Below are 17,166 nucleotides of genomic sequence, written 5' to 3'. Positions count from 1 at the left end.
ATTGGTGTGGAGGCGGAGCAATTGCCAAATATGAGGATGTCACCTCCTAGGGGGTCGACACCAGAATGGATGCCTTTATTTGTGGAATTACGGGATAGCGTCAACTCGCTTAAGCAGTCGTTTGCCGACATGAGGCGGCCGGACACTCAATTAGTGCCTGTCCAGGCGCCTCAAACACCGTCAGGGGCTGTAAAACGCCCCTTGCCTCAGTCGGTCGACACAGACCCAGACACAGGCACTGATTCCGGTGGTGAAGGTGACGAATCAACCGTATTTTCCAGTAGGGCCACACGTTATATGATTTTGGCAATAAAGGAGATGTTACATTTAGCTGATACTACAGGTACCACTAAACAGGGTATTATGTGGGGTGTGAAAAAACTACCAGTAGTTTTTACCGAATCAGAAGAATTAAATGACGTGTGTGATGAAGCGTGGGGTGCCCAGATAAAAAACTGCTAATTTCAAAGAAGTTATTGGCTTTATACCCTTTCCCGCCAGAGGTTAGGGAGCGCTGGGAAACACCTCCTAGGGTGGACAAAGCGCTAACACGCTTATCAAAACAAGTGGCGTTACCCTCTCCTGAGACGGCCGCACTTAAAGATCCATCAGATAGGAGGATGGAAAATATCCAAAAAGGTATATACACACATGCAGGTGTTATACTACACCAGCTATTGCGACTGCCTGGATGTGCAGTGCTGGGGTAGTTTGGTCAGAGTCCCTGATCGAAAATATTGATACCCTGGACAGGGACAATATTTTACTGTCGTTAGAACAAATAAAGGATGCATTTCTTTATATGCGTGATGCACAGAGAGATATCTGCACACTGGCATCACGGGTAAGTGCTATGTCCATTTCGGCCAGAAGAGCTTTATGGACACGACAGTGGACAGGCGATGCGTAGAGGAGTTATTTGGGGTCGGTCTATCGGATTTGGTGGCCACGGCTACGGCCGGGAAATCCACCTTTCTACCTCAAGTCACTCCCCAACAGAAAAAGGCACCGACCTTTCAACCGCAGCCCTTTCGTTCCTTTAAAAATAAGAGAGCAAAGGGCTATTCATATCTGCCACGAGGCAGAGGACGAGGGAAGAGACAGCAACAGGCAGCTCCTTCCCAGGAACAGAAGCCCTCCCCGGCTTCTACAAAAGCCTCAGCATGACGCTGGGGCTTCGCAAGCGGACTCGGGGGCGGTAGGCGGTCGTCTCAAGAATTACAGCGCGCAGTGGGCTCACTCGCAGGTAAATCCCTGGATCCTGCAGATAATATCTCAGGGGTACAGGTTGAAATTAGAGACAGAGCCACCTCGCCGTTTCCTGAAGTCTGCTTTACCAACGTCCCCCTCAGAAAGGGAGACGGTTTTGGAAGCCATTCACAAGCTGTATTCTCAGCAGGTGATAGTCAAGGTACCTCTTCTACAACAAGGGAAGGGGTATTATTCCACTCTTTTTGTGGTACCGAAGCCGGATGGCTCGGTAAGGCCTATTCTAAATCTGAAGTCCTTGAACCTGTACATAAAGAAGTTCAAGTTCAAGATGGAGTCACTCAGAGCAGTGATAGCGAACCTGGAAGAAGGGGACTTTATGGTATCCTTGGACATCAAGGATGCGTATCTCCACGTTCCAATTACCCCTCACACCAGGGGTACCTCAGGTTCGTTGTACAAAACTGTCACTATCAGTTTCAGACGCTGCCGTTTGGTTTGTCCAAGGCATCTCGGGTCTTTACAAAGGTAATGGCCGAGATAATATTTCTTCTTCGAAGAAAAGGCGTATTAATTATCCCATACTTGGACGATCTCCTAATAAGGGCAAGGTCCAGAGAACAGCTAGAGATGGGTTTAGCACTATCTCAAGAGGTGCTAAAGCAGCACGGATGGATTCTGAATATTCCAAAATCCCAATTAATGCCGACAACTCGTCTGCTGTTCCTGGGGATGATTCTGGACACAGTTCAGAAAAAGGTTTTTCTTCCCGAAGAAAAAGCCAAGGAGTTATCTGACCTGGTCAGGAACCTCCTAAAACCAGGAAAGGTGTCTGTACATCAATGCACAAGAGTCCTGGGAAAAAATGGTAGCTTCTTACGAAGCAATCCCTTTCGGCAGATTCCATGCAAAGGGATCTGTTGGACAAATGGTCAGGGTCGCATCTTCAGATGCACCTGCGGATAACCCTGTCGCCGAGGACAAGGGTATCCCTTCTGTGGTGGTTGCAGGAGGCTCATCTATTGGAGGGCCGCAGATTCGGCATGCAGGATTGGATCCTGGTGACCACGGATGCCAGCCTGAGAGGCTGGGGAGCAGTCACACAGGGAAGAAATTTCCAGGGAGTGTGGTCGAGCCTGAAAAAGTCTCTTCACATAAGCATTCTGGAACTAAGAGCAATCTACAATGCTCTAAGCCAGGCGAAACCTCTGCTTCAAGGAAGACCGGTGTTGATCCAGTCGGACAACATCACGGCAGTCGCCCATGTAAACAGACAGGGCGGCACAAGAAGCAGGAGGGCAATGGCAGAAGCTGCCAGGATCCTTCGCTGGGCGGAGAATCACGTGATAGCACTGTCAGCAGTATTCATCCCGGGCGTGGACAACTGGGAAGCAGACTTCCTCAGCAGACACGACCTTCACCCGGGAGAGTGGGGACTTCATCCAGAAGTTTTCCACATGCTATTAAACCGTTGGGTAAAACCAATGGTGGACATGATGGCGTCTCGCCTCAACAAAACACTGGACAGGTATTGCGCCAGGTCAAGAGATCCGCAGGCAATAGCTGTGGACGCGCTGGTAACACATTGGGTGTTCCAGTCGGTATATGTGTTTCCTCCTCTGCCTCTCATACCAAAGGTATTGAGGATTATACGGCAAAGAGGAGTAAGACTAGTGGCTCCGGATTGGCCAAGAAGGACTTGGTACCCGGAACTTCAAGAGATGGTCACGGACGATCCGTGGCCTCTACTTCTGAGAAGGGACCTGCTTCAGCAGGGTCCTTGTCTTTTTCAAGACTTACCGCGGCTGCGTTTGACGGCATGGCGTTTGAATGCCAGATCCTAAAAGGAAAAGGCATTCCAGAAGAAGTCATTCCTACCTTGATAAAGGCAAGGAAGGAAGTCACCGCGAAGCATTATCGCCGTATTTGGCGAAAATATGTTGCGTGGTGCGAGCAGCGGAGTGCTCCGATGGAGGAATTTCAACTGGGTCGTTTTCCTACATTTCCTGCAATCAGGATTGTCTATGGGTCTCAAATTGGGATCTATTAAGGTTTCAAATTTCGGCCCTATCAATATTCTTCCAAAAAGAATTGGCGTCAGTCCCTGAGGTCCAGATTTTTATCAAAGGAGTACTGCATATACAGCCTCCTGTGGTGCCTAAGGTGGCACCGTGGGATCTAAATGTAGTTTTAGATTTCCTCAAATCCAATTGGTTTGAACCACTAAAGAATGTGGATTTGAAATATCTCACATGGAAAGTGACTATGTTACTGGCCCTGGCTTCGGCCGGGAGAGTATCTGAACTGGCGGCTTTGTCTTATAAAAGCCCTTATTTAATTTTCCATTCGACATAGGGCAGAGCTGCGGACGCGTCCGCATTTTCTCCCTAAGGTGGTATCAGCGTTTCACCTGAACCAGCCTATTGTAGTGCCTGCGGCTACAGACGACTTGAAGGACTCCAAGTTGTTGGACGTTGTCAGAGCCTTAAAAATATACATTTAAAGGACGGCTGGAGTCAGAAAATCTGACTCGCTGTTTATACTGTATGCACCCAACAAGTTGGGTGCACCTGCTTCTAAGCAGTCGATTGCTCGTTGGATTTGTAACAAAATTCAACTTGTACATTCTGTGGCAGGCCTGCCACAGCCTAAATCTGTTAAGGCCCATTCCGCAAGGAAGGTGGGCTCATCTTGGGCGGCTGCCCGAGGGGTCTCGGCATTACAACTCTGCCGAGCAGCTACGTGGTCAGGGGAGAACACGTTTGTAAATTTTTACAAATTTGATACCCTGGCAAAGGAGGACCTGGAGTTCTCTCATTCGGTGCTGCAGAGTCATCCGCACTCTCCCGCCCGTTTGGGAGCTTTGGTATAATCCCCATGGTCCTTTCAGGAACCCCAGCATCCACTTAGGACGATAGAGAAAATAAGAATTTACTTACCGATAATTCTATTTCTCGGAGTCCGTAGTGGATGCTGGGCGCCCATCCCAAGTGCGGATTATCTGCAATACTTGTACATAGTTATTGTTAACTAATTCGGGTTATTGTTTAGGAAGCCATCTTTCAGAGGCTCCTCTGTTATCATACTGTTAACTGGGTTTAGATCACAAGTTGTACGGTGTGATTGGTGTGGCTGGTATGAGTCTTACCCGGGATTCAAAATCCTCCCTTATTGTGTACGCTCGTCCGGGCACAGTACCTAACTGGAGTCTGGAGGAGGGTCATAGGGGGAGGAGCCAGTACACACCACCTGACCTGTAAAAGCTTTACTTTTGTGCCCTGTCTCCTGCGGAGCCGCTATTCCCCATGGTCCTTTCAGGAACCCCAGCATCCACTACGGACTCCGAGAAATAGAATTATCGGTAAGTAAATTCTTATTTTTTTTTTTTTTGTGGACAAGACTCATTATACAGACTAGTAATGTATCATATTAACTGACAGACGAATGTACATTGTTGTCTGTATGGACATTCTGGGATGATGGTGTCAACTTTTAAGACCATACAGTTTGCATTGGTCGCTTCATTGGTGGGTGAGGAGCACCTACCAAAAGAAGTCACAATTGCTCAATTCCTTAAAAAAATTATGAGTATAGATTGCAACCCTCCTGGGGTGTTGGGAATGCCGCCCTTCTTTGTTGCTTTTGGGGTACTGTATGTTGTTCCCAGTGGAAGCCAAGCTTACAATATCCAAAAATTAGGAGTGATGGTAAAAGCTCTTGTTCATGGACATTTTCTTTTGCATGAAAATTTGGGAAACCAGTCAGATAATGCCCTTGCAAAAAGGGCTCTCTTGCAGTGAAGTAAAGTTGCAGGATCATGCATTGTGCTGAACAGTCAGTGTTCATTCCAGGTTTAGAAAGCTAGAGATTGATCATGTCAGAAGGCACGTCCTGCCTCTCAACGAGTGATTGTGAAGAGAGCCAGATATCGACATGATGGCATCCTGGTTAAACCACAAATAATGTTTTTGGGAAAATAAATTGACAGGAGTTTCTTGCCAACACTTAATTTATCTGTTTAATCCAATTGCGCTACTTCTCTCCAGTCTTCAAAAAAGGTAAAGAGGAGGTTCTGAGGATGTCAAGGGAATCCGATGTGCCAGGTTGTCTTGTTACATGGACATTCTCAGGATGCCAAGGCATCTTTCCCTAAGGCACCTCCTGTTAACTCAGGGTCCGTTTTACCATCAGGGATTAGTTCTTGAGGTGTTAATGGTGATGCTGTTGAATCCATGGCCCTCATTCCGAGTTGATCGGTCGCAAGGCGAATTTAGCAGAGTTACACACGCTAAGCCGCCGCCTACTGGGAGTGAATCTTAGCTTCTTAAAATTGCGACCGATGTATTCGCAATAATGCGATTACTAACTACTTAGCAGTTTCAGAGTAGCTTCAGACTTACTCTGCCTGTGCGATCAGTTCAGTGCTTGTCGTTCCTGGTTGACGTCACAAACACACCCAGCGTTCGCCCAGGCACTCCCACCGTTTCCCCGGCCACTCCTGCGTTTTTTCCGGAAACGGTAGCGTTTTCAGCCACACGCCCCTGAAACGCCGTGTTTCCGCCCAGTAACACCCATTTCCTGTCAATCACATTACGATCGCCGGAGCGATGAAAAAGCCGTGAGTAAAATTACTTTCTTCATAGTAAAGTTACTTGGCGCAGTCGCAGTGCGAACATTGCGCATGCGTACTAAGCGGATTTTCACTGCGATGCGATGAAAAATACCGAGCGAACAACTCGGAATGAGGGCCCATGATCATTAAGAAAATTATAAATTTAGACCATTCTCAGAGATACAAATCCTCCTTTGGCAAGAAATTGAAATAGTGTCTGGAATACTCATGTTTTGAGATGTGAAGAGTTTTTTGGCTACTTCTATCAGTTTGCCTGCTTGCTCATGTTTTTACAGTGTGGTTTGGAAAACTGATTTAAAACATTGTTGCTTAAAGGCTGTCCTTTCCCAGAAGAGGGCGATAGACCACCATTCAGTCCTCCCACTAGTGCCTTTTCGAGTTTCATATTTTTAATACTGAGGAGGTGAAGTGCCTCACATTGGGAAAACCTTTGTTTCTTTTCCCAGCTATTTCCATGGCAAGGAGATTGTCTATCTGAGTTAGTGGCACTTTCTGGTAAAACGGTAATTTCATAATTGGGTAATTTCTAAGTTTGGCTTAAATTAGGATATTTTCAATCATTTGGATGTCCTTAGTGCAGAGATTCCCAAACTCGTTCCTCAAGGCACTATGGGCTTAATTAGCACGGGTGGCTTAATTAGTACTTCAATTAATTTGATTTAACCATCTGCTCAGCCATTGATATCCTTAAATCCTGGACCGTTATGGTGCCTTGAGGACCAAGTTTGGGAACCACTGCCTTAGGGAATCGAAATTAAAGAGACAAAGAAAAGAGATTGGCCTACGTCAAAACATACGATAGCTAATGGATCGCTAATGAAATTTGATACAGTTATGTTGGGTGGTGCTATTAAGGCACAGTGTACCAAAGTGCTTTGCTTTGGTTGAGCAGCTTTGTGCAGCCCCCTGTATAATATTGACCATACAGGTTTTACATTGTTGTTTTTTTTTTCTTTTCTTGGTGGGGAGAAGATGCATCAAAGGATGCCAGTTTTGTACAGAAGGTGCTGAGCATTGCAATACTGAACCTTTATACCCAATTGGCTGCTTTATGACATCCCCATGGTCTAGTGCAGTGGTTCTCAAACTGTGTGTCGTGGCACCCTGGGGTGCTTGGGGACACTTGAAGAGGTGCCCTGGGTTTGTGGTCCAGAACCAATTCAAACTATTTATGGTCTATGTAATAAGCAAAACCAGTGCTGGTGGCTGCCAATCATAAAATATGTGGAGAAACCGAAGCAAATCCTGTCACTCACCACACAATCGAACAGAAGGATGACATATAAACACAGTTTACTTAATGTAATATTTTTTTCTAAATTTCTCAATTAGATACTTTTGGCCTAGGGGTGCCGTGAAAATAAAAAAATTCTAATACTCTCAGGCGCCGTGATTCAAAAATGTTTGGTAATCACTGGTCTAGTGTCTCTTAAGTAGATCCAAGAGAAAAGAGTCTTTTCAGACTTGTGTAGTATCCTCTTCCAGTGAGCAACACCAAGCACCCACCCATTTACTCTGTAGTTCTTTTGTTAAGAGATTTATTTATTTATTTTTTTCCGTGATGGTGAGGTTTGCTATAAAAATTTTTTATTTTAGATAGTTTCCTGTAAGATGTGGAATTAGAAAACGGAGAAACCCAAAATGTATTGAATATTTTAAAATGTCAATATTCTCAAGAGCCCAATGGTTAATTGCCCCCCGATGGATTATACCCCTAACTTTCTTTTTAACATCAATCAATAAGGCCTAATAAAAGGATAAGTGAAGAGTAAGTTATGATTTCAACCAATAGATGGCACTAGTGTTTGTATTATATATATATATATATCTATATCTTTTATTTTTTTATGTTTTTTTGGCATAGTGGGTGTTTTTAATGCATTTCTCACAGTTTGTATGCATTTATGACTTCACCTTTTTTGGTTCTTTTTAGTTTGGCACTTGTTATAATTGTCAGACCAGACACAAGTCAGGGAACAAAATCTGATCTGAATTTTCAGGTTACATAATTCTGTACTGGACTATACTAATATCTCTATTTTTAAATAATTTGAAAAAAAAAAAAAACCACTAATCTCCTTGCGGTCATCCTGAAAGTTTACTGCTAATAGGTTGTTATTAGGAGTGACACAACAAAAGAATACTATTTTTTTTTATTTATTGATTTTGCTAATAAAGGGGGGCGCAATTGTTTTTTGGCCACCAATAAGTAAAGTGCACCCGACAGAGATATTCAATTGTTATGCAAATAGGAGCAAGGCACCTTATTACTTATTGCACTTAGCGTGCCAAAAAGCACCTAGTTTAGCTAAACCAGTCTAAACTATTTGGGCACCAAAACTGACGCCTGTGTAGATTTCTGCTTGCCACCTCAGGAGGCTACGAGCAGAAATCATGCAGTTGCGCCCATTGGCAGAAACAATTGAACTGCTCCTTAACCTTTAATTACCGGCACGCAAAAACAATTTCCATTTCCCCCCCTCACACCCCAAAAAATGACCCAGCATTTTGAATAGTATACCAGTTTCACCTAATGTTTGGTTGTCAAACTGAACAGATCCACCTACTGTACTGTATTTAGAAACTGATCAAGAGGCCACATTACTGTTTTGAGACTACATGGGGATATATCTTAACTTGCTGATGCATTATCTGCATTATATACAATTTAAAATGGCTTCATGCATCATTTTAATGATTTACTATATTTATGAATATTTCAAGATGTCTTCTTATATTTAAGTTGATTTTCAGAGTTCTGTGTGACTAAATTACTGCAGCAGGTGTCTAGTTTTAGGCTGGAGTGTAAACTATTCAGTTCAGCGTAATCACCCAGACTGTGTGTCTCCAGGCCACAATATTTTATTTAAGCTGATGTTCTGGATAACAGTGTTTTGGGGGTAGTCTTGCAGTTGGTTTGGGTTGCCTGTCTCATATTGTAGTAGGACTACATAAATGTTGTGGGGTTTTGATTTGTGTTGGCGCTTTATCTAGCTCTGCTAGAAGGGTACTCATCCACAGCATGTAACCTTTGTGTGTACTATAGCAAATGAGCTTCCCGTGCAGTTTGTATTTGCATTCATAGTAAAGTGTATATGCCTGTTTTTGTTCTTCACAGTTGCTGTGTAAGGACCCTGAGCAGCGTCTGGGGTGTCGTGGTGGGGGTGCACAGGAAGTGAAAGAGCATGAGTTGTTCAAGCATATACATTTCAAGAGACTTGAAGCAGGGATACTAGAACCTCCATTCAAACCAGATGTAAGAGCATCCATGCCTTTTTTTTTTTTTTTTTTTTTTTTTTGCAGTCCACAGAGCTTATTCAATTGTGACATGCGCCACCTGCTGGCCATCTGACGGAATGGGCATCTATCGGGGCTATTTAATTTTTTTTCCAAAAGACGCCTATTAGCTGTGCAAGTCGCATTTTTTCTCACAGCCTCTGGAGAAAAAATTTGCTAAGTCTGTAGTTTGGGTGCCCAGACTTTGGACGTCTATTCAATTGCTTTGCACAGCTAAACCCAGAGCTGTCAGGCGCCTTAACTGGTAATAGGCGTATGATTAGAGCAACAATTGAATAGCTCCAATAGACGCCCTGCAGGGGGCGCAGGAAACAATTGAATCGGCCCCATTATACTTCAATAAGATTCCATCAGATGTTTCCAGCTTATCTGACCCTGAGAATGTGTTGGGGCTATAATATGTACACAATATGAAACTGTTAACACTAACCTGAAATGTTTGCATGACATCATTATTTTCCCACTGACTTCCAGCCTCAAGCAATCTACTGTAAAGATGTTCTGGACATAGAGCAGTTCTCCACAGTTAAAGGCGTAGAACTTGAGCAAACAGACAGTGACTTTTATCACAAGTTTGCCACAGGCTGTGTGTCTATACCTTGGCAAAATGAGGTAAGTTGAAACGGTTATATTGTACAGTAAGTGGGTCAAAGCTAAACTATAATGCAGGAATTCAATACATATTTATAAATCATGTTACAGATGATAGAAACAGACTGCTTCAAGGACCTCAGTACACTGCCCATGGATGGAACGGTCCCACCTGATCTAGACTGGAGGGGTCTTCCTTCCCCACAACCGAAAAAGGGGCTCCTGCAACGATTCTTCAGCAGGCAGGTAATAGTGGATGTACAATTATAATAATTTTTAAATAGTGTGCACTAGAGAGCAGCAATACTCTCTGTTCTGCCAATATTTGCATACACATTATGTCTGTTTCACCGGTGGAATTTGGGCATAAAGTGTTACAGAATGGTGAGGCTAATAAGAAATTTTGAAGATTACCCCCTTTGACTGCTTGCTACCGCAAAGTGGGCTGTACCAAGTGAAACCGATGTGCACAGGACCGGTTCCACTGTCCAGTACATCCGTAATGTCTTCTGTCCTTACCGATAGGCAAGGAACGGCTTTATCATGGGCCAGCCTGACCATATTTGTTTTAGACCTTAAGGGATAATTTTACTAAAGGTTGATTTCCATAGATTAAAATTGATTTCAATCTATGGTGCTCTTCAAGGGCTAAATCACATTTACTAATATTTAAAAAGTAAAATTAAAAAATAAGAATTTACTCACCGGTAATTCTATTTCTCGTAGTCCGTAGTGGATGCTGGGTACTCCGTAAGGACCATGGGGTATAGACGGGCTCCGCAGGAGACTGGGCACTCTTAAAAGAAAGATTAGGTACTATATCTGGTGTGCACTGGCTCCTCCCTCTATGCCCCTCCTCCAGACCTCAGTTAGGGAAACTGTGCCCGGAAGAGCTGACATTACTAGGAAAGGATTTGGAATCCAGGGTAAGACTCATACCAGCCACACCAATCACACCGTACAACTCGTGATAACTATACCCAGTTAACAGTATGAACAATAACTGAGCCTCTCTCAACAGATGGCTCATACAATAACCCTTTAGTTAAGCAATAACTATATACATGTATTGCAGAGAGTCCGCACTTGGGACGGGCTCCCAGCATCCACTACGGACTACGAGAAATAGAATTACCGGTGAGTAAATTCTTATTTTCTCTGACGTCCTAGTGGATGCTGGGTACTCCGTAAGGACCATGGGGATTATACCAAAGCTCCCAAACGGGCGGGAGAGTGCGGATGACTCTGCAGCACCGAATGAGCAAACTCAAGGTCCTCCTCAGCCAGGGTATCAAACTTGTAGAATTTTGCAAAAGTGTTTGAACCCGACCAAGTAGCAGCTCGGCAAAGTTGTAAAGCCGAGACCCCTTGGGCAGCCGCCCAAGAAGAGCCCACCTTGCTCGTGGAATGGGCTTTTACTGATTTAGGATGCGGCAGTCCAGCCGCAGAATGTGCAAGCTGAATCGTGCTACAGATCCAGCGAGCAATAGTCTGCTTTGAAGCAGGAGCACCCAGCTTGTTGGGTGCATGCAGGATAAATAGCGAGTCAGTTTTTCTGACTCTAGCCGTCCTGGAAACATAAAGTTTCAGGGCCCGGACTACGTCCAGCAACTTGGAATCCTCCAAGTCCCTAGTAGCCGCAGGCACCACAATAGGTAGGTTCAAATGAAACGATGATACCACCTTAGGGAGAAATTGGGGACGAGTCCTCCATTCTGCCCTTTCCATATGGAAGATCAGATATGGGCTTTTACATGACAAAGCCGCCAATTCTGACACACGCCTAGTCCAAGCTAAGGCCAAAAGCATGACCACTTTCCACGTGAGATATTTTAGCTCCACGGTCTTAAGTGGCTCAAACCAGTGGGATTTTAGGAATCCAACACACGTTAAGATTCCAAGGTGCCACTGGAGGCACAAAAGGGGCTGAATATGCAGCACCCCTGTAACAACGTCCGAACTTAAGGCAGTGAAGCCAGTTCTTTTTGAGAGAAAAAGGGATAGGGCCGAAATCTTGGCCTTTATGGATCCTAATTTTAGGCCCATAGTCACTCCTGACTGTAGGAAGTGCAGGAATCGACCCCCCTGGAATTCCTCTGTAGGGCCTTCCCGGCCACACACCAAGCAACCTATTTTCGCCATATACAGTGAAAAAGTCTTGCCGTCACGTCTTTCCTAGCCTTTATCAGCGTAGGAATAACTGCATCCGGAATGCCCTTTTCCGCTAGGATCCGGCGTTCAACCGCCATGCCGTCCAACGCAGCCGCGGTAAGTCTTGGATTAGACAGGGTCCCTGTTGCAACATGTCCTGACTGAGAGGCAGAGGCCATGGGTCCTCTGAGAGCATTTCTTGCAGTTCCGGGTACCGAGTCCTTCTTGGCCAATCAGGAGCAAAGAATATTGTTCACACTCCTCCGTTTATTACAATTCTCAGCCCTTGGGTCTGAGAGGAAGAGGAGGGAATATATAGACCGACTGGAACACCCACGGTGTTACTAGTGCGACCACAGCTATCGCCTGAGAGTCCCTTGACCCAGCGTAAAACCTTTTTTATCTTTTTATTGAGGTGGGACGCCATGTAGTCCACCTGAGGCAGTTTCCATCAATTTGCAAAACTGTGTGAAGACTTCCTGATGAAGTCACCACTTTCCCGGGTGGAGGTCGTGTCCACTCCCGGAATGAACACTACTGACAGTGCGCTTACTTGATTCTCCGCCCAGCGAAGAATTCTGGTGGCTTCTACCCTCGCCACCCTGCTCCTTGTGCCGCCCTGGCGGTTTACATGAGCCCCTGCGGTCTGACTGGATCAGAACCGGTTGGTCGCGAAGCAGGAACTCCGCTTGACTTAGGGCGTTGTATATGGCCCTTAGTTCCAGGATATTGATGTGAAGGCAAGTCTGTTGGCTTGACCACAAACCTTGGAATTTTCTTCCCTGTGTAACTGCCCCCCACCCTCGGAGGCTTGCATCCGTGGTCACCAGGACCCAGTCCTGAATGCCGAATCTGCGGCCCTCGAGAAGGTGAGCACTCCGCAGCCACCACAGGAGAGATACCCTGGCCCTGGGGGATAGGGTGATTAACCGATGCATCTGAAGATGTGATCCGGACCACTTGTCCAGTACGTTCCATTGTCCTTGCATGGAACCAGCCGAAGGGGATGGCCTCGTATGATGCCATCATCCTTCCCAGGACTCGAGTGCAGTGATGCACTGACACCTGTTTTGGTTTTCAATAGATTCCTGACCAGACTCCTGAGCTCTCTCTATCGGGAGATAAACCCTCTTCTGGTCTGTGTCTAGGATCATGCCTAGGCGAGGCAGATGAGCTGTAGGAACCAACTGCGACTTCGGAATATACAGAATCCAGTCGTGTTGCCGTTTCACTTCCAGAGAAGGTGATACGCTGTCCAGCAACTGCTCTCTTGATCTCGCTTTTATGAGGAGATCATCCAAGTATGTGATAATAGTGACACCTTGCTTCCGCAGGAGCACCATCATATCCGCCATTACCTTGGTGAAATTGGTAATGACAATCCCGTACCGCAATTCTGAGGTACGCCTGATGAGGTGGATAAATGGGGACACGAAGGTATGCATCCCTTATGTTTCGATTCATTTCAGGCTTGCAATGACCGCTCTTAGCGATTCCATCTTGAACCTGAACCTTTTCAGGTATATGTTCAGGGATTTTAATTCAATATGGGTCTAACCGAACCGTCTGGTTTCGGGATTATAACATGGTCGAATAATAACACCCTTTTGTTGAAGGAGGGGACCCTTGACCACCACCTGTTGAAGATACAATTTACGAATTGCAGTTAACACTGGCTCCCTCTCTTGGGGGGAAGCCCGCCGGGTCCTCGGTGAGGGGGCATCTTCTCACAGTCCAGCCTGTATCCCTGCGATACAATTTCTATTGCCCAGGGATCTAACAGGGAGTGAACCCACTTGTGGCTGAACTTACGAAGGCGTGTCCCCACCGGGCCTAGCTCCGCCTGTGGAGCCCCAGCGACATGCGGTGGATTTTTGTAGAGGCCGGGGAGGACTTCTGTTCCTGGGGACTAGCTGTGTTGTACAGCTTCTTTCCTCTGCCCCCGGCTCTGACAAGAAAGGACGCACCTCAGACTTTCTTGTTTCTTTATTCGAAAAGCTGCATTTAATAATGTCGTGCTTTCCTAGGCTGTGCAGGAATATAAGGCAAAATATCAGAATTACCAGCTATAGCTGTGGAGACCAGGCCCGAGAACCTTTCTCCACACAATCCTCAGCCTTCCATATGCCTCTTAAGTCGGCATCATCTGTCCAATGTATATTCTACAGGACACGTCAAGCAGAAATCGACATAGCTTTTGTCTCTAGGACCCAGTATACTCATGTCCCTTTGGGCATGCTTTATAATTATATATCTATCACTTAAGACAGCATCTTAAAATATTTATATGCATACTAGGGTCTCAATCTCTGCTGATAAGGTACCTGTCCACGCTGCCACAGCGCTATAAACCCATGCCGACACAATCGCCGGTCTGGGTAGTATACTAGAATGTGCACACTATCTGCAGGATCCCTGAGAATAGCTAGTGCAAACAGGACACCCAAGGGGAAGATTCTCAACACATCCTGGCACTAGTGGGGAAAGGATCCAGCCTGAGAATTCTCTTGTGGGAAGCTGCCGTCTCTTGTCTGGAGATTCCCGCTCTTTTTCCTCATGAGAGGAGGGAAATTTACCTCAGCATTCTTCCCCTTAACATGTGTACTCTCGTGTCAGGGACAGATGAGTCATCAGTGATATGCAAATCATCTTTTATTCCAATAATCATATATTGAATATCTTTTAGCCCTCTTGGCTGTAACTTTGTATTATCGTAGTCGACAGTGGAGTTAAACTCCGTGTCGATACTTTGTTATTTTGGATAGTGAGCATAGAGAGACTCTGAAGGACTCTGTGACATAGGGACAGACCAGGGTAGATTTCCTTTCTGTTCCCTAACCTTTTGTGCAATAATTTTACCTCAGCACTTACACATATCCAAACAGGTGTCGGCGTTGTTGACGGAGACACCCTCCCACACACTTATCCGCTCTACCACCTCCTTAGAGGAGCCTTTTACCTCAGACATGTCGACACACGCGTACCGACACACCACACACACAGGGGATGCTCTATTTGAAGACAGTTCCCCCACCAGGCCCTTTGGAGAGACAGAGAGAGTATGCCAGCACACACCACAGCGCTATATAATACAGGGATGTACACTATACTGAGTGATTTCTCTATCGTCCTAGTGGATGCTGGGGTTCCTGAAAGGACCATGGGGAATAGCGGCTCCGCAGGAGACAGGGCACAAAAAGTAAAGCTTTTCCGATCAGGTGGTGTGCACTGGCTCCTCCCCCTATGACCCTCCTCCAGACTCCAGTTAGATTTTTGTGCCCGGCCGAGAAGGGTGCAATCTAGGTGGCTCTCCTAAAGAGCTGCTTAGAGAAAGTTTAGCTAGGTTTTTTATGTTACAGTGATTCCTGCTGGCAACAGGATCACTGCAGCGAGGGACTGAGGGGAGAAGGAGTCAACTCACCTGCGTGCAGGATGGATTGGCTTCTTGGCTACTGGACATCAAGCTCCAGAGGGACGATCACAGGTACAGCCTGGATGGTCACCGGAGCCGCGCCGCCGGCCCCCTTGCAGATGCTGAAGACAGAAGAGGTCCAGAATCGGCGGCTGAAGACTCCTGCAGTCTTCTAAAGGTAGCGCACAGCACTGCAGCTGTGCGCCATTTTCCTCTCAGCACACTTCACACGGCAGTCACTGAGGGTGCAGGGCGCTGGGAGGGGGGCGCCCTGGGAGGCAAAATGAGTACCTATAAAGGCTAAAAATACCTCACATATAGCCCTAGAGGCTATATGGAGATATTTAACCCCTGCCTGATTTCTCAAAATAGCGGGAGACGAGCCCGCCGGAAAAGGGGCGGGGCCTATCTCCTCAGCACACGGCGCCATTTCCTCTCACAGCTCCGCTGGTCAGGACGGCTCCCAGGTCTCTCCCCTGCACTGCACTACAGAAACAGGGTAAAACAGAGAGGGGGGGCAAATTTATGGCGATATTTTTATATAACAAAGCAGCTATAGGGGAGCACTTATTATAAGGCTATCCCTGATATATATATATAGCGCTTTTGGTGTGTGCTGGCAAACTCTCCCTCTGTCTCCCCAAAGGGCTAGTGGGTCCTGTCTTCATTAGGAGCATTCCCTGTGTGTCTGCTGTGTGTCGGTACGTGTGTGTCGACATGTATGAGGACGATATTGGTGTGGAGGCGGAGCAATTGCCAAATATGGGGATGTCACCTCCTAGGGGGTCGACACCAGAATGGATGCCTTTATTTATGGAACTACGGGATAGTGTCAACACGCTAAAGCAGTCGTTTGACGACATGAGACGGCCGGACAATCAATTAGTGCCTGTCCAGGCGACTCAAACACCGTCAGGGGCTGTGAAACGCCCTTTGCCTCAGTCGGTCGACACAGACCCAGACACAGGCGATGACTCCAGTGGTGACGGTGACGAATCAACCGTATTTTCCAGTAGGGCCACACGTTATATGATTTTGGCAATGAAGGAGGCGTTACATTTAGCTGATACTACAGGTACCACTAAACAGGGTATTATGTGGGGTATGAAAAAACTACCTATAGTTTTTCCTGAATCAGAAGAACTAAATGACGTGTGTAATGAAGCGTGGGTTGCCCCTGATAAAAAGCTGATAATTTCAAAGAAATTATTGGCATTATACCCTTTCCCGCCAGAGGTTAGGGAGCGCTGGGAAACACCTCCTAGGGTGGACAAGGCGCTAACACGCTTATCTAAACAAGTGGCGTTACCCTCTCCTGAGACGGCCGCACTTAAAGATCCATCAGATAGGAGGATGGAAAATATCCAAAAAAGTATATACACACATGCAGGTGTTATACTACGACCAGCTGTAGCAACTGCCTGGATGGGCAGTGCGGGGGTAGTTTGGTCAGAATCCCTGATTGAAAATATTGATACCCTGGACAGGGACAATATTCTACTGTCGTTAGAACAAATAAAGGATGCATTTCTTTATATGCGTGATGCACAGAGGGATATATGCACACTGGCATCACGGGTAAGTGCTATGTCCATTTCGGCCAGAAGAGCTTTATGGACGCGACAGTGGACAGGCGATGCGGATTCAAAACGGCATATGGAAGTTTTGCCGTATAAGGGGGAGGAGTTATTTGGAGTCGGTCTATCAGATTTGGTGGCCACGGCTACAGCCGGGAAATCCACCTTTCTACCTCAAGTCACTCCCCAACAGAAAAAGGCACCGACTTTTCAACCGCAGCCCTTTCGTTCCTTTAAAAATAAGAGAGCAAAGGGCTATTCATATTTGCCACGAGGCAAAGGTCGAGGGAAGAGAC

The 17,166-nt window shown here is 46.1% G+C and overlaps 1 protein-coding gene across 2 annotated transcripts in view; it reads left to right on the top strand.

Moving 5' to 3' along the window:
* GRK6 (G protein-coupled receptor kinase 6) overlaps positions 1-17,166 on the top strand; it is a 94,447-nt gene that overhangs the window by 59,612 nt on the left and 17,669 nt on the right. For both annotated transcript variants that reach the window (XM_063927983.1, XM_063927984.1), the window contains exons 13-15: positions 8,961-9,098; positions 9,614-9,751; positions 9,842-9,976. In XM_063927983.1, coding sequence (XP_063784053.1) covers positions 8,961-9,098; positions 9,614-9,751; positions 9,842-9,976 — 411 coding nt within the window. The remainder of the gene's footprint in view (positions 1-8,960; positions 9,099-9,613; positions 9,752-9,841; positions 9,977-17,166) is intronic.

The sequence above is a fragment of the Pseudophryne corroboree genome, chromosome 6, assembly GCF_028390025.1.
Source record: "Pseudophryne corroboree isolate aPseCor3 chromosome 6, aPseCor3.hap2, whole genome shotgun sequence".
In the NCBI taxonomy this organism is placed as follows: domain Eukaryota; kingdom Metazoa; phylum Chordata; class Amphibia; order Anura; family Myobatrachidae; genus Pseudophryne; species Pseudophryne corroboree.
The sequence above is the reverse complement of the archived record's forward strand: the minus strand, read 5'-3'. Positions and strand labels throughout refer to the sequence as shown.